The sequence below is a fragment of the Oryx dammah genome, unplaced genomic scaffold (genome assembly GCF_014754425.2).
Source record: "Oryx dammah isolate SB20612 unplaced genomic scaffold, SCBI_Odam_1.1 HiC_scaffold_17, whole genome shotgun sequence".
In the NCBI taxonomy this organism is placed as follows: Eukaryota; Metazoa; Chordata; class Mammalia; order Artiodactyla; family Bovidae; genus Oryx; species Oryx dammah.
The window spans coordinates 51,661,682-51,679,875 of NW_024070201.1; the positions used below are offsets into that span (position 1 = coordinate 51,661,682).

Genomic DNA, 18,194 nt, shown 5'->3' on the forward strand with positions numbered 1-18,194 from the left:
TCCTAGTGTCAGCCCCAGGTTCAGTCATTTTCTGGCCCTGTGATCTTGGAGAAAGTCTCTAAACATCTGGGAGTTTAGTTTTCTAATCTTTACTCAAATGAACAATAAGTCCCTCTCAGGGAGTTATGCTGAGCACAGTAGCACATGAGGGAATGCCTGACATCTATCATCTTATTGAATCTTTGCAACCTCAGGGGATGGGCACTACCATTACCCTCTTTATTCAGATGAGGACACTGAAGCTTGGAAAGATGGAGTAGCTTGCCCATGGCCACGCTGCTAGTAGATGGCAGAGCTAGAATTCAAACCCAGACTGCTTACTTCAAAACTTTATTGTACTGAATATCTGTATCAATTAGCATTGATATAAAATGACTCAACCTGAAGCATCGTGTCTTAAATCTATGGTCACTTTATTTAGCTCAGATGCTATAGGTCACCTGGTGTTGGTTAGCTCAACGGATCTATGCTAGGCTCCTCCTTGGATCTATAGTCCACTGGCGAATTGGGTAGTCGCCTCACTCACATATACGGGGTACATTCATTCTCCTCCACCGTGGCCTGTTGTCCTCTAGCAGCCTAACCTAGGCTCATCCACATGGTGATCTCTGGACTCCTCATGAAATAAGAGAAGGGAAGCCCCTATACTCAAGCATGTTTCTAGTCAAAGTGAATCACAAAACCAAACCAGAGTCAGGGTGGGAAGATGCTTTCAAAAGGTATAGATAGAGGGAAGGGAGTAATTTCTGGCCCTTTTTACAGTCTGCTGATAGCTTAGTTGGTAAAGAATCCGCCTGCAATGCAGGAGACCCCAGTTCGATTCCTGGGTCAGGAAGATCCTCTGGAGAAGGGATAAGCTACCCATTCCAGTATTCTTGGGCTTCCCTTGTGGCTCAGCTGAAAGAATCTGCCTGCAATGAGGGAGACCTGGGTTTGATCCCTGGGTTGGGAAGATCTCCTGGAGAAGGGAAAGGCTACCCACTCCAGTATTCTGGCCTGGAGAATTCCATGGATTGTATAGTCCATGGGCTCGCAGAGTTGGACACAGTTGAGCAACTTTCACTATCTTTCACAGTCATAGCTGCTAACCTATAATCTGTGACTATTGGAGAAAGTTCATCAAAGGCGATAAAGGATGTAAATAAGCTTTGAAAACTTGTGTAAAGCACTGTCTAGATGAGCTGCTAAGTCACTTCAGTCGTGTCTGACTCTGTGTGACCCCATAGACGGCAGCCCACCAGGCTCCCCCGTCCCTGGGATTCTCCAGGCAAGAACGCTGAAGTGGGTTGCCATTTCCTTCTCCAATGCATGAAAGTGAAAAGTGAAAGTGAAGTTGCTCAGTCGTGTCCTACTCTTAGCGACCCCATGGACTGCAGGCTACCAGGCTCCTCCGTCCATGGGAGGTTCCAGGCAAGAGAGGTACTGTTAATTAGATTTTATTCCACTAGTATCTCAAACTCAATATGTCTGATTATTATCTCCATTTTACCATGAGGAAACAAAAGCCCAGAGAGGGTATCATGGATGTAAAGACTTATAGGTGAGAAATAGAATAGTATATGCAAGGACTTATGAGTAATCTCCGGTGCTGAAGTAAAGGTAAGAAGCAATGAAGGATGAGAGGTGAAGTTGAAGAAGTAATAAACTTAAACTTGATCTTGAAAGCTCTTGGATCTACCCAAGAGAAATGAAAACATATGTCCATGTGAAGACCTGTATGCAAAGTTTTTAGCAGGAGTTTTAGCACCACAATTGGAAGTAATTCAAATGTCCATCAACTGGTGCATACATAAACCAAATATGGTACGTCCATTGGATACTACTGAGCACAAAAAGTAAAGAACTACTAATATTTACACTATTTTAAAAGAAGCTCAAACACATTGTGCTACATGAAAGAAGCTATATTAGTTTGCTAGGGATGCCATAAAAAAGTACCCGACTGGGAGGCTTAAACAATAGAAATTTATTTGTTCACAGTTCTGGAGGCTAGAAGTCCGAGATCACGGTATCATCAGGGTTGACCTCTGAGGGCTCTCTTCTTGGCTTATAGATAGTCATCTTCTTCTTGGGTCTTCACATGGTCTTCTGTGTGCAGTGGATTGCCTGTCCTCTTCTAATATGGACACCAGGGATTAGGACCCACCCTAATGACCTAATTTTAACTTAATTATCTCTTTAAAGACCCTGTTGCCAGTTATAATGTGAGCTACTGAAGGCTAGGACTTTAACATATCAATTTATGGGGGGGGACACACCTCAGTCCATAATAGAAACCCTACCCAGAAAACTACATATTTTGGTTCCATTTATATGAAATTTCTAGAAGAGACAAAATTATAGAGATAGAAAGCATACCCTTTGTTGCCTGATATTAGGCTTGAGAATAGGGACTGGTTGTGTAAGCAGGGAATGAGGGCACAAGAGCACTTCTGGGGGGTAATGGAAGTGTTCTAAAATTGGATTATGGTTTTTTAAGCCAGGAACAACACATCATCAGTTCTGTGTTTTAGAAATGTCATCCTGAAACTGGTGTTAAAGAGGGATCCAGATTGGGGTTGGGGGAAGACTGGGACAGAGATCAGGCAACAGAAGATGTGGATGAGCATGCATTTCCTTTATACGATGAAAAACAATTTAAAAACAGAAGACTGATGATAAGGAAGGTCTGAAATAGAGCAGGTCCAGGGAGATCAGAAGGATGATGGAGGCATTTCCTCATGGGATAGGGAACAGGGAGATGAGTAGAATCAGTTTGGGGAGAGTCTACCATCTGATTTTGTCTCTTACTCTATGGAGTCTTGGAAGAAATACTGAAAGGTTGAGTACATCATGAGAAATGCTGGGCTGGAAGAAACACAAGTTGGAATCAAGATTGCCAGGAGCAATATCAATAACCTCAGATATGCAGATGACACCATCCTTATGGCAGAAAGAGAAGAGGAACTAAAAAGCCTCTTGATGAAAGTGAAAGTGGAGAGTGAAAAAGTTGGCTTAAAGCTCAACATTCAGAAGAATAAGATCATGGCATCTGGTCCCATCGCTTCATGGCAAATAGATGGGGAAACAGTGGAAACAGTGTCAGACTTTATTTTTGGGGGCTCCAAAATCACTGCAGATGGTGACTGCAGCCATGAAATTAAAAGACACTTACTCCTTGGAAGAAAAGTTATGACCAACCTAGATAGCATATTCAAAAGCAGAGACATTACTTTGCTGACAAAGGTCCATCTAGTCAAGGCTATGGTTTTTCCAGTGGTCATGTATGGATGTGATAGTTGAATTGTGAAGAAATTTGAGTGCCAAAGAATTGATGCTTTTGAACTGTGGTGTTGGAGAAGACTCTTGAGAGTCCCTTGGACTGCAAGGAGATCCAACCAGTCCATCCTGAAGGAGATCAGCCCTGGGATTTCTTTGGAAGGAATGATGCTAAAGCTGAAAGTCCAGTACTTTGACCACCTCATGCGAAGAGTTGACTCATTGGAAAAGACTCTGATGCTCGAAGGGATTGGGGGCAAGAGGAGAAGGGGATGACAGAGGATGAGATGGCTGGATGGCATCACTGACTCGATGGACGTGAGTCTGAGTGAACTCCAGGAGTTGGTGATGGAGAGGGAGGCCTGGCGTGCTGTGATTCATGGGGTTGCAAAGAGTCGGACATGACTGAGCGACTGAACTGAACTGAACTGAACTGAAGATGCTTCAAATTAGTCAACTCAAAGTATATGGAGTGTTTACTAGATAAAATCCTGTCTATAAAGATTGTACATGTAGGAATGCATGGCGCCTCCCTTTGGGGTCTCCAGCAGCAGTGTTCTTTGCAAGTCTCAAGCCTGTTTAGGATCTGGGCTTGGTCCTGACTTTTGTCCACAAAAGGTCACCCCTTGTCCCCTCTTTCTGATCACTGGGACTTTGAAGGCAGCTGAATCTCCCCAGTTAATTTATCAATAATGCTCTCGCTGATAACAGACTATGTAACCATTTCAGAGGTGGATGGAAAGGAAAGACAAAACCTTCCACAAACAATGTTCTGAAAATCAACAAAAGGGATTACAGAGCAGAACAATGTTTAATTCAATTCCATTCATCCATCCATCTGCTCATTCTGCCATTTAGTTATCAGTCAACAAATATTTGTTAAGGGCCTATGCTCTGCCAGCGATGGCCATGCTGGCTGCTGGGAATCCAGGGGGAAAAAGGCCTTTGGAAAAATTTCCATTCAACGGGAATTGAGAGTGTCACATGCTCTCCTCCTGCAGATTCAGGCCTGCAGTTTCTGAGGCAAGCCTGCATGAGGATTTTCTACATAGAAAAGACTCCAGAAGGCCTATCATACTTCCTTCCCAGACAAACACCCACCACTACCTCCCACCCCTGTTGCTTAGGCAGACATGTTGTGAAAGTCATGATCCTCACCCCACTCTCCTCTCTTTCACAGAGTTAATTAGCCAGAGTTGTCTCTACGCTCTATCTTCAGTTCCTTTTCTCATTCTTCCTCACTTCTTGAATCACTGAAATCTGGCTTTTGTGCCTCTTTCACTCCTCTGCTCAATGACACCAGAGAGTGTGTTAGTCACTCAGTTGTGTCCAATTCTTTGCGACCCCATGGATTGTAGCCCTCCAGGCTCCTCTGTCCGTGGGATTTCCCAGATAAGAATACTGGAGTAGGTTGCCATTTCCTTCTCCAGGGGATCTTCCTGACGCAGGGATTGAACCTGGGTCTCTGTCACTGCAGGCAGATTCTTTACTGTCTGAGCCACCAGCAAAGCTGATGTCACCAGTCTAAGTGTGTGTGTTAGTCGCTCAGTTGTGTCTGACTCTTTGTGACCCCATGGACTGCCCAGCAGGCTTCTCTGTCCACGGAATTCTCCAGGCAAGAATACTAGAGTGGGTAGCCAATTCCATTCTCCAGGGGATCTTCCTGACCCAGGGAACGAACCCAGGTCTCCCACATTGAAGGTGGATTCTTTACCATCTGAGCCACCAGGGAAGCCCACCAATCCCAAGTACAGATACTAACTGTTGATTTCATTGTGTGCAGGCATGGCACAAGGGTTATGTATATATTATCAGGTTTATAACTCTGGCCAAATAAAATTCTTTAATTTTCTCATTTGCGCTTTCTCTCAGTCTTCATATCTCACAGTCAAAGATATCACTATTAACATATAGATTTAGGTTCCAAGTCTAGGCAATTTTTATTACCATCTTTCTCATTCTCCACTCATCTAATTCATTAGTGGGTTTTCCTGACTCAAAAGGAAACCAAGTTTACTGGGTTCTCAATTTCTAGTACACTAGAAATTAATTTTTAAGCTGCTATGATCCCTCACTCAAAAATCTCCAAGAAAATGTAAGCTACATTTGGACAGGCTCCCTGTGTTATTGATCACAGCTGTATCTGCAGAACAATGCCAGGCCCCTACTAGGATTTTGCTAACTATATCCTGAATGAATGCATATTGCAACAAACATTTGAAGTGGGTGCTTTTATTATATCCATCTTACAGATGGAGAAACAAGCTTGCAGTGGTTAAGCAATTTACCTAAGTTCACACAACAAATATCAAAACCAGGATTCAAATCCAGGGTCTAACTCTAGTGCCAGCTCCATTATTCACTGTGCTGCCGTTCTGAAACACACAGCTTATACGGAAGGATTTTTTTTTTTTAGCTGATGTTAGGAGAAATTTTATTTGAAATTCCCCAATTCTTGAGAATAGAGTTCACGTGCCCTTTAACGCAAACCTTGTAGGCACAGCATAGTTTGGCTTCTTCCTTGTCTCATCTCTCCTCGTGTCCTTTTCTCCCAACATTTCAACTATAATGAAAACTATTCTCTTCCCAGCAAACACCCCCCCTCACTCATTCATTCTGGAAAACTTTCCCTAATTTCTCAATTCTGAGAGGTTGTAACAGGCAGTACTTTATCCCAGCTGGCAGGACTTTTAATATTTATTTCTGTCTTTATTGTTCACTGCTGTGTCCTAGGGCCTAGGAAGTGGCTGGAAACAGGCTAGGTACCTAATTAATATTCATTGACTAAATGTGTGACAGGGCAAGGATTATTTTATCAGTTTACGGGAGGAAAGACCGCGACTCCTAGAACAGTGAGGTGTCTTGCAGTGCTTCAGCCACGAACTGGCAGAGCCTGGATTGACACTAAGGTTCTACAGTCAGCCGTTCCAGACCACGCCTGAGCTCCTCTTTCCTCACTTCCGTCTGCTCCTGTTAGCTCCACCTACTTCAGCCTGCACCGCCTCCGAGACTAGTTTGACCCTCGAGCGGCCGCCGTAGCGCGTCGTCTTCGTTGCCGTGGGAAACGACCCGGGACCTGGGGAGGGAGAAAAGACGTTTCCCGCCGGCGGGAGCTGCGGTTGTGGCGGCTAGGGGAGCTCAGCTGCGGCGGAGCAGAACGCCGCGGCACCATGGCGGACCAGTTTTATCTGGAAAATATAGACGAGTTCGTCACGGACCAGAACAAGATCGTGAGGAGCTAGGACTGGGGAATGCGGGCGTGCGACTGGGGTTTGGGCCCAGCGAGGGCGGCAGGGGCCTTGATCCCTCTGCGTGTTCCCGCATGGGGCTGGTCCAGTGGAGACGGTCCCCACTGCTGGTGCCCCAGGCAGGGCGGGGACTTGCCGGGGAGGACTTCTGCCGCGGCAGCAGATCCAGGTTCCTCGGGTGGGCGTGCTGGGCTCTGCGCAGACCGAGGGCCACGGAAGTCGGGCGGGGAGGGAGGAGCCTTAGTTGATGTTGTTTCTAAGGTGTCTTTACACATTTCTGGCAAGGTGGTTGGCGTTTGAAGTCTCAAGTTTACAGTTGAGGAAACTGTGTTTTGACCGGGTTAAGTAACAAGTTGTTTAATCTGACCGTCAGTTGGTTTCGTTTTCCTCGAAGTTTGTTATTGATTCAGGCTTGACCTGCCTTACAGGGTTGAAGTAAAGATCAAGTGAGACGATGGATGTGAGAGGGTTTCTCAGATCGTGATGACTGAGTGCCTGCTGTGAGCTTTGGATATACATTATTGCGTTTACTTTTTTACAGTGACCCATAGAGGTCGGTGGGAGTAGCCTTAGAAAAGGTAGTTGAAGCAGAGGGGCCAAATAACTTGAGATTGAAGGAAGGTGAAGTCGCTCAGTCGTGTCCGACTCTGCGACCCCGTGGACTGCAGCCTACCAGGCTTCTCCGTCCATGGGATTCTCCAGGCAAGAATACTGGAGTGGGTTACCATTTCCTTCTCCAGGGGATCTTCCGGACCCAGGGATCGAACCTGGGTCTCCCACATTGGAGGCAAACGCTTTAACCTCTGAGCCACCAGGGAAGATTAACTTGTGGTTAGTAAGGGATAATCCACCTGCAGGAGATGTAGGTTTGATCCTTGGGTTGGGAAGATCTCCTGGGAGAAGAGAACGGCAACCACTCCAGTATTTTTGCCTGGAGAATTCCATGGACAGAGGAGCCTACTGGGCTATAGTCCATGGGGTCACAAAGAGTAGGACACGACTGGGAGACTAACACACACACACACACGGGATAATCAATTTTCCACTCTATGTCTGTTCTGCTATTGCTTTCCTCTACATCACACTGCCTTTGCCTAACCTGTGCTAAGTCTTCTAATTACTGGAAACTCAGCGTTTCGAATCGGAAGGCTTTGAGGGGAGGGTGACAGGTTACAAGGAACTGGCAAATGACAGTTCAAGGAAGAATGGAAGGAAGAGCAAAGCTTGATGCCAGTAATTCCCAATCTAACCTCTGATAGAGTATTCATCCACTTCACTCATTCCCTGACCCCTGCACCACCTGTGCCCTTTAATATTTATGTGGCTGCAACTTTCTTCAGAAGTTTCTGAGTTGTACACTCCAAAGTAACTTAAGTTTCTGAGTGAGTTTGAGAATAGTTTTTGGTGGTGGCCCCATAAAAGGACAGAAATGTGAAAAGAAGGACCAGGGTGAAACAGGGAGTGTAAGGAAATTGAGAGCTTTTTCTTTGTATATTCAACCTTTCTAGATTCTGCATTAATCTGTGATGCAGACTTCTTTGTAAAATAAATGTCTGAGTCCTACCTGCCCAGATGGATGGTTCTTGGCAAAACTGGGGTGGCATTTAATGTAATTTATAAGGTGTAATCTCCTCAGAATCTTTAGGAGCCCTTTGGGCTGATCTACACTCTGTAGTCATCTAATAAAATTTTTTTTTTAAAACTTCTTCTTGCAGGTGACATACAAATGGCTGAGCTATACACTAGGGGTTCATGTTAATCAGGCCAAACAGTAAGTACAATTTACCACTAACTTTAATCAGATTGGAACTTCTTGTTTTGTTTGTTTGTTTTCTTTTACTTTGTTGTTAGCTTTACAGAGAGTCTCTTGATTAGAACTCCGCTCCCCACCCCCTCTTCCCCCACCCAGGGAAATGGGAACGCATAGTGTTTCTATTGCCTTTTACTGCTTTTGTCTGTTAGTTAAGAGATGGGTGGACTTGTATACAAATGTGTGGTGATATGTTTATTGGATTTATCTGTAGCCTTGCCTTCTGGTTAATCACTTTGTCATTTCAAAAAACTTATTAAATGGGCTATCTAGTTCTGTTTACGTCTCATATTTCTATGTCTGTTATCTCAGACATCTTCTTTGCACTTTCACATGTGCTTCTTAGGCCCGTCTCTGGGTGTTATTGAACTACTTCCATAATGAGGTCAACAGGTGTTTGACGCAGGCTATATAACAGTATAAGACAGGGGAGAACACTTAAGAGAAACTAAAAAGGGAGAGTTTAGGATGACACAGAGTATCACCCTTCTTGAATTTTGCCCTATCACCTTCCTTGCTGAAACTTGTAGTCCAGCTTGGAACCAAAATGGAAAAGGCAGGCTTTTGGATTAACTTCAAAATTTCTTCACCTGCAAATGTCCAGTGGGTAGGAATTGGTGAATAGACTGAGAGCACATATATTGAGTTAAATACTTATTTCATTTGCTTTATTCCTGATGGTGGTCTTATTTTTCCCTATTCCTTGAATCACAGGAACATTCTGTGAGTCTTAGAAAAATCCTTGATCTCTAGAATGGGTTGATTTCGCTTGCTGTTTGACAGATTTAGGAGTTTATGATAGATCACAGTTTTTTTAATTCTTAATGACAGAAGCAAGGAGAAAAATCTCACATTCATAGTAAAAATTACAACTAGGAATTCAGTCTTTATTTGTACTGGAAAGCCCCAGCCTCGTGTCCCTGTCTGGTGTACATACACGTGTCCACCCGCTCTCAGGTGCTTGCACTTAGGCCACACTGGAACATCCTCTTCAGGGGGCTCCTGGGCTAGCTCTCCTGCCCAGGAAACTGAGGTAAACTAGCTGAGAGTTTGAAGCTGAGAGGAGGGTCTACTTTACATAAGGTATAGGTAGAAACTTGATTTCTAGACCCATGCCCTACTCCCCCACTCCAGTCCCAGCAGGTATTTGAGGTTCACGTCCCTCCTCAGCTCCTCAACACAACAGTTAAGTATTTACAGAGCTGCTAGGAGTTTTATTTATTTTTGGCTGCATTGGGTCCTCATTGCTGGCGCGTGGGCTTTCTCAGGTGGGAGCTGCTCTCTGGTTGCAGTGCATAGGCTTCTCACTGCTGTGGCTTCTCTTGTTGTGGAGCCAGGGCTCTAGAGCATGAGGGCTTCAGTAGCTGTGACATACAGGCTAAATTGCTCCATAGCATGTGGGGTCTTCCCAAACCAGAGATCAAACCTGTGTCCCCTGCATTGGCAGATGGATTCTTAATCGCTAGGCCACCAAGGAAGTCCCCTAGTTTTGACTGAACTGTTTATGCCTTCAAGACTTAAAACTCTTGGCTCAGGGCTAGGTTTATACTGATTTTGACTATTTGAGATTGCTCTTGCTAAGACTAGTCCAGGCCCAAACCTAGCAGGTTCAGGTAACTTTAGGACTGGATACCCATAAGAGTAATTGTTACAGTTATGAATGTTTAAATATGAAATGAGGTAACTATTACTACTAATATATAAGCCTATTGAGATCAAAGGTGCATATTGAGGACTGGAGATGAAATAAAGTTGCCTGGAATTTTACTGTCAGTTCAGTTCAGTTGCTCAGTCGTGTCCGACTCTTTGCGACCCTTTGAATCGCAGCATGCCAGGCCTCCCTGTCCATCACCAGCTCTCAAAGTTCACCCAAACTGATGTGCATCGAGTCAGTGATGCCATCCAGCCATCTCATCCTCTGTCATCTCCTTCTCCTCCTGCCCCCAATCCCTTCGAGCATCAGGGTCTTTTCCAATGAGTCAACTCTTCTCAGGAGGTGGAATTTTACTGTAGCTACCCTTATTTCGTATAATTTTTATGGAATTAATACACACGTTCTAGCCCTTGCCTGTCTACCAACTTTATCCCATAACACTTTCTACCTCACTTATATTCTAGCCATATATACCTTTCTGTTCCTTAGATATGCCAAGTCCGTTCTCACCCAAGGAAATTTGTACCATTCTCTCTGCCTGGAATTCTCTTCTCACAGCTGTCCTCACTGTACACAGTTCAGCTCAAATTTCACACATTACTTTATGTAAGAGCTCTTTCCTAATGCTCTACTCCTCTCTCTCTCTGTTAATTTTTTTTCATAATTATTTTTGAAAAGCTTTCTTTAGATATATTTCATATATCGTATGGTTCATCTATTTAGACTGTATAACTCATTGGTTTTTAATGTATTTACGAGTTGTGCAGTCAGCACTATAGTTAATTTGAGAAGATATTCATCACCCCAGAAAAGAAATCCTGTATCCATTAGCAGTCCTTCATCATTCCTGCCCCCCAACTTCCCAGCGTCAGGCAACCACTAACACACTTTCTCTCTATAGATTTGCCTATCTTGGACATTTCATATAAATGGGATCATATAATAAGCAATCTTGTGTGTCTGATTCCCTCCACTTAGCATATCTCCAAGGTTTGTCTATGTTAAAGCATGTGTCAGTACTTCATTCCTTTTTGTGATTGAATTATATCCCATTATATGGTGTAAGTTCTCTAGGGCTGCCATAACAATACTACAAATGGATGGCTTGAAACAACAGAAATTTATTGTCTCAGTTCTGGAGGCTTAAAGTCCAAAATTAAGATGTTGGCCAGGCCATGCTCCTTCTGAAACTTGTACAGAAAAATCCTTCCTTGCTTCTTCCTAGCTTCTGGTGGTTTGCATTCCTTGGTTTGTAGCTGTGTAACCCCACTGTCTGCCTTCATAGTCACTTGGCATTCTTCCTGTGTGTCTGTCTCTTCACATAGCCGTCTTATAAGGATACAGTTGTAGATGAGGAGCCCACCCTATTCCAGTGTGATCTGTCTTAGCTAATTACATCTGCAAAGGCCCTGTTTCCAAATCGGGTCATACTCTGAGGTACTGGTGGTTAGGACATCAACATATCTTTTTTGGGGGACACAAATCAACCCATAACATATGGATATACAACATTTTGTTTGTCCATTAATCAATGGATGGACATTTGGGTGGTTTCCACATTTGGGGTTTTAATGAATAATGCTACCGTGAACATTTGTGTACAAGTTTTTGTGTAGGCATATGTTTTCAGTTCTCTTAGTATATACCTAAGATTGGAATTTCTGGGTCATATGTAACATTTTGAGGAGCTAAGGTGATTAACTGTTTTTCAGAGTGACTGCACTGTTTTACAATCCCACCAGCAAGGTATGAGGCTCTACTTTCTCAACATTCTTATCGACTCTTTCTACCATCTGTCTTTTAATTTTAGCCATCCTAGTGAGTATGAAGTTTTATCATTATGTTTTTGATTTGCATTTCTGTTATGGCTAATGTTTTAGTAATGGCACATGTTTTCCTGTGCTCATTGACCATACGTGTATCTTCTTTGGAGAAATAACATGTTCAGATCCTTTGCCCATTTTTTTCCATAGGGTTTTTTTTTTTGTCTTTACTATTATGGAATTGTAAGAGTTCTTTATGTATTCAAGTCTGGGTTTGCTTATTTGACTGTGCTGAGTCTTCGTTGTAGCATGAGGGATCCTTTTTGGTCGTGTCATGTGGAATGTTTTTAGTTGCAGCATGCGGTCTCCTGGTTGCGGTATGCAAACTCTTAGTTGCTGCATATGAGATTGAACCTTGGCCTCCTGCATTGGGAGTGCTGAGTCTTAGGCACTGGACCACCAGGGAAGTCCCTCTACATATTCTAGAAACACTGTCCTGATCAGATAATGATTTCACCCATTCTGTGGGTTGTCTTTGCACTTTCTTGATGGTGTCCTGTGAAGCACAGAAGTGCTTATTATTGATAGTGTCTATTTTTTTTTCTTCTGTTGCTTGTGCTTTTTACATTGTATCTAAGGCATAGTCTAACCCAAGTAAATCATGAAGATTTAATTCTGTGTTTTCTTGTGAGAGTTCTGTAGTCTTAGCTCTTAAATCAGTAATTATCACTTCAACATTTCTACATATTTTGTTCTTATTATTCTTCCTCACAGTAAGGGTACACTGTAGTTTTCAAATTAGATGTTGGGTCAAGGTAACTTATAAATGAAGCCCTAAAATGTGTATAGGCATACCTTATATTATTGTACTCCTCTTTATTGCATTTTGCAGATACTACATTTTTTTCTTTCTTTCTTTTTTTACAAATTGAAGGTTTGTGGTAACCCTGAGTTGAGCAAGTCTATGAGTGCCATTTTTCCAATAGCGTTCGCCTATTTCTTGTCTCTGGGTCACATTTTGGTAATTCTCATCATGTTTTGAACCCTCCATCAGTGAGAAGATTATGACTTGCTAAAGGCTCAGAGGATGGCTAGCATTTTTAGCAACAAATTTAAAAAAAAATTAGTTACTTGGCTTCATCGGGTCTTAACTTGTGGCATATGGGCTTTTTCATTGTGGCACTTGGGCTCTCCAGTTGTGATACACAGGCTTAGTTACCCTGCAGCCTGTGGAATCTTACTTACCTTACAAGGGATCGAACATTTGTCTGTTGCATTGCAAGGCAGATTCTTAACCACTGGACCACCAGGGAAGTCCACAATAAATTATTTTTTAATTAAGGTATATACATTGTTTTGTAGACATAATGGTGTTACACCCTTAATAGACTACAGTATAATGTAAACATAGCTATTATATTCACTGGGAAACCAAAAATTTATTTGCTTTGCTTTATTTTGATATTCAGTTTATTGCAGTGGTCTGGAAGTGAACCTACAATATCTCTGCGGTATGCCTATAAATTATAACTATTTTTTCAGGCATCATTTTGCATATGGTGTAAGGAAAGGGCCCAACTTCATTCTTTTGCATGTGGATATATAGTGTTCCAGCAGTTCATAATTCTTATTTCCAGCTGACATTTTCTTGCTTATTGTATGCCCTCCTCCCACTAGAATATAAACTCCATGAAGGCAGGGAACATGTTTATCAGGTTCATCACTGTTCCAGTTACTGTTGCTTTGTAACAATTTGCCCCCAGATTTAGCAACTTGAAACAACCATTTTATTATGTTCATAGATTCTTCTGATTTGGAACTTGGGCAAGGTGCAATGAGAATAGTTGTCTCTGTTCCATAGTGTCTGGTGCCTCAGCTGAGAGGCGTCAGTGACTGAAGCCTGATCATGTGTAGGCATCTTTATTCTCATGTCTGGCAGTTGTTGCTGGCTGTCAGCTGGGACTTCAGCAGGAGCTATTGACCAGTCATTGTGTATGACCTGTTTATATGGCCTGGGCTTCTTAAGAGCATATTTTCAGGTAGTGAGGCTTCTTACCCAGCAATTCATGGCTGTAAAAACGCACGTTCCAGTGCAAGGCAGAAGCTGATTGCCTTTTCTTACTGGCCTCAGAAGTCAAGCAGTGTTGTGTCTGCTTCATTCTTTTGGTTACAATGAATCGCTAGCCTTGCCAGATTCAAGGGGAGAGGATGACTCCACCTGTCTATGGGAGGATGAAGAAGAGCATGCAGAATGGGAGATGTGGCAGCCATCTTTGGAAAATACATCTGCCACAATCATTGTATCTTCACACCTGGCTCATAATATTGTTGTTCAGTCACTAAGTCATGTCCAACTCTTTGCATCCTCATGGACTGCAGCACACCAGGCTCCTCTGTCCTCTACCGTCTCCCGGAATTTGCTCAGATCATGTCCATTGGGTCAGTGATGCTATCTAACCATCTCTTCATCTGCCACACCTTTTTCCTTTTGCCTTCCATCTTTCCCAGCTCATAATAGGTGCCAGTGAATATTTGTTGAGTGAGTTCTGGGCACTATGGTAGATATTTTCAACAAATGTTTATCTCATGTAATCTTTATAATAATCCAGTATAATGGGTATTGTCAATCTCTTTTAACACGTGAGAAAACAGAGACTTAGCGTGTCCTGGCATCCTTTTTTCTCTTATCTATAGTGAGAGCATTTAAATTGTCATTGTTGGCGCTGAGGGCAGTGACTGGGCATGGTTGTTACTGTTTTCCTGGATTCAATAAAGAAATATTTTTTCAGGTTTTACTGCATTTTTAGCACTATTCTAGGCTCTGTTATAAAACAGCAAACTTAACAGACAAGGTCTTTCCCATCATTGATTTAAGATAATTTCAGGCTCTAAAAATGCTGTGAAGGAATTAGATTAGGGAAGATAAAATAGACTATACACCTTATATATCTTAGGGAAAATTATGGGTGGAACTGATCAGGAGAGATGAGAAGGTATATAGTTAATCATGTGGGTAGGAACAGTATCTTGTAGGAAGTCATATTTGTCATTCATATTTAAGAATATTTTGCATGTTTTGTTGCTAAGATGTTTGACATAATCAAATTAGATGAACATGTTTTAAAGATTCAAAAGACATGCAGAAAATTTTAAAGAGTTTGTGCAGTGTTGACCATCTTGTTAATATAAAACAGAACTGGTTGATCTGGTGAGACAGGTGCACAGAGGACAATGACTGTAATGATGCAAGCAAGACTATGAGTTGTTGATAAAAGACAATGCATTTTGCCAGCAAGCTGAGAGTATCTTGGTATAGTCCCTGCCTACCGTTTCTTCTGCTAGTATGGTCCTAATTAGCATAAATAAACCAAAATGTTCATGACTCTGTTCCTCATCTTTTCTAACATAATTGCTGCATGGAAAGAAATACTAAAGAGAACAGGAGAAAGAAATCAACAAAAATACTGATTTTTTTCCCCCCTCAGGGTGTTTATAGTCTAATGGGGATGGCAGATATATAAACAATTAGAATACAGTGTGGTAGGTGCTATAATAACAGATGTGGGACAGTTCCTGTTAAAACCTAGAAGGCAAGGCTGCCCTGCTCGCTTAGCAGTGTTAGGGAAGGCTTCACATAGGAGATAATACCTGAGCTGCTGTCTTGATGAAGAATTAGGTAGATGAGGTCCGAGCAGAAGGCAGAACGCAGGGCATACAAAAGAGCTAGGAGAACTTCAGAATGTTTCATAAGGCTGAAAATAGTGCGAGTATAGGAGAATGGTGAGAAATACAGGGGCCAGAAGAAGAAAAGTCTTACACGTCACTGATGGACCTGTGGCTCCTTAGGGGATAGGGCGCTTTTGAAAACTTTTGAACAAAGAGTAATACTTCAGATAAGAATAACCAGCTACCTTTTCAACAGCACTTAATGGCTAATGGGCATCTCAGATTTAACATGCCCCAAAACATTGGAAGGACTGATGTTGAAGCTGAAACTCCAATACTTTGGCCACCTGATGCGAAGAGCTGACTCATCTGAAAAGACCCTGATGCTGGGAAAGATTGAGGGCAGGAGGAGAAGGGGACGACAGAGGATGAGATGGTTGTATGGCATCACCGACTCGATGGACATGGGTTTGGGTGGATTCCGGGAGTTGGTGATAGACAGGGAGGCCTGATGTGCTGCAGTTCATGGAGTCACAGAGTCGAACACGACTGAGCAACTGAACTGAACTGAACTGGACTGAAAACTTAATTTCTAATTATTTTCCACCCACCCTCACCATCACCTCCTTCTGCTTTTCTCCATCTCAGTGAATGACAACTTCATTCTTTGAGTTGCTTAGTCCAGTAACCCTTGATTTCTGTTTCTCTTATACCTCACAATCAGTCCATCAGCAAATCCTGTTGTTTCTTCCTTTAAGATGTACCCAGAATTCATCCACTAATTACTACCACCCTAGTCTGAGCCACTGTCATCTCTAGCCTGAATTACTGCAGTAGCTTTGTAACTGGTCTTCCTGCTTCCCTTCCTTGCTCCTAAATAGTATATTCTCCACACAGCAGTCAGAAATCCTAAAAAGTGAGATCATGTTATTTGTGCTCTAAACCTTGTAATGACTTCCTTCCTAATGGGCCACAAAGCCCTACATGTCTCCCGCTTGGCTCTCTTCTTTCCTTCTTCCTTATTCAGCACACTCACCTTTTCTGTTCCTTGCACCTCGTTTACATTCTTGCCTCAGAACCTTCGAATTTGTTGCTTTTTCTGCCTAGAACATTCTTCGCTGAGATATCCACATTGGTGGCTCTGTAACTTCCCACAGGGCTCTGTTCATGAGGCCTTCCCTAATCTTATATAAATAGCAAAATTCTTAGACACTCTATTCTTCTAGTCTTTTTTCTCCCTGTAGATTTACTACCATCTGACTTCTTGTTTGCTTATTATTTGTCTCTCTCTTCTGCAGTACAAACTCTAAATGAGTAAGAACTTTGACTGCTTTATTCACTATTCTGTCCCCAAGGCATAGAGCATGAAGTAGCCACCCAGTTAAGTTTTGTTGACAGGTGACTTGATTTGCATTTCTGAAACTTCACCTTGGCCGCTTTGTGGATAGTGAAGGGGAAGGGGGTGTGAGGAAAGCATTGACACTCGGAATTGAAATAGTCCAGTCAAGAGATTTGGAGGGCAGGGAGTCAAGAATTACTTGGGAGGTAAAACTGACAAGATTTGGCACCTCACCATACTGGGAGAAGTGAGGGATAATGACTCCCAGATTTCTGGCTTGGATGGTTTGAGCAGATGATTTTGTTGTTGGGAATAAATGAAGCCAGGGGGATGAATGAAGTGGGTCAAGGAGAGTGTGTCGTAAGGTGACCAGTCCTCCTTGGTGTGCCCTGTTGGTTTTAGCACTAAGAGTCCATGTTAGGAAAGACCTCAGATCCAGGCAAACCCAGATGATTGGCCAATCTAATAGAGAGTGAAAAGGCAGCTGAAGACAAGCCCAGCAGTACAGAAGTCAAGTCTGTGCAGGAAGTAGAGCAGAGCCAGTTCAAGAGTGGCAGGAGGTGAGTGAGGCATTGCATCAAGGAAGCTAAGAGAGGAGTCCACAGTGTAGGTTGGGTTTCTCTTGGAACTTTTGTTTCTCGCCATCCTTGGCAGAAGTATGACATATTATAGAAGTTTGGTAAATGTTTCTTGAAATAAACAACTCAAATGATGTCTCTTTCCTTGATGTTAAACTGTAAGTTATTGAGGGGAGTCAACTTCTGATGCTAATCAGATCGCAAGGATAAAAACAAATTTAGGGAATGTTACTAAAAGCAACATTATTTCTGTAGTGAATATTTGTCAGTCTTAGGTTAATGATTACTGGGCAGTGTGAGTAAACTGTTACTTTGTGGTTTTGAAACAACATTGATTCTGAATGATCCTAAAATTGGAATTTCAGAGCAGGGCCCTTGTGATCATCTACAAGATGGTTCTTAATGTTTTGGCATAATCCTTCTGCAAACCTGTTGAAAACCTTGAACTATCTCCACCCTCTCCCCGCCTCCTTCCCCTTGCAAAACACACATTTTGCTTACAATATTGAGGGGTGAAGGTTTATGGATCCCAAGGTAAAAGAATTGCCAATCTCATACAGCCCTCTGTAATTATACCTCAAGATAAAAAGAGGCCTAGAAAAACTATTTTGTCTAGGGTCACATGGCTAGATAGTGACTGAACTTATTCTTGATTGTCTTTACTTCTTTTAATGCAGGCTCAGTCTCACTTGACCGATTATTAGATTTCTTTTATTTCAGTTGTTTGGTCACTGTGCTGGCTGTATATGAGTTGACCCCACCCCCATGTTCCATTCGTCTTTTTTTAATTCTTTGTCCATGAACAGAGCAAAAATATTCTGTATAATGTTTGATGGACTTTCAGATTTACTGTACCTGACTTTTAAGTCATGAATTAA

The 18,194-nt window shown here is 42.5% G+C and overlaps 1 protein-coding gene across 1 annotated transcript in view; it reads left to right on the forward strand.

Annotated features, from left to right (window-relative positions):
• The first annotated feature begins 6,281 nt into the window (after positions 1 to 6,281).
• The window catches only part of POLD3 (DNA polymerase delta 3, accessory subunit), a 42,960-nt gene continuing 31,047 nt past the window's right edge, over positions 6,282 to 18,194 (forward strand). The window contains exons 1-2 of the mRNA XM_040258835.1: positions 6,282 to 6,488; positions 8,222 to 8,277. Of these exons, the coding sequence (XP_040114769.1) occupies positions 6,429 to 6,488; positions 8,222 to 8,277 (116 nt within the window). The 5' untranslated portion in view covers positions 6,282 to 6,428. The remainder of the gene's footprint in view (positions 6,489 to 8,221; positions 8,278 to 18,194) is intronic.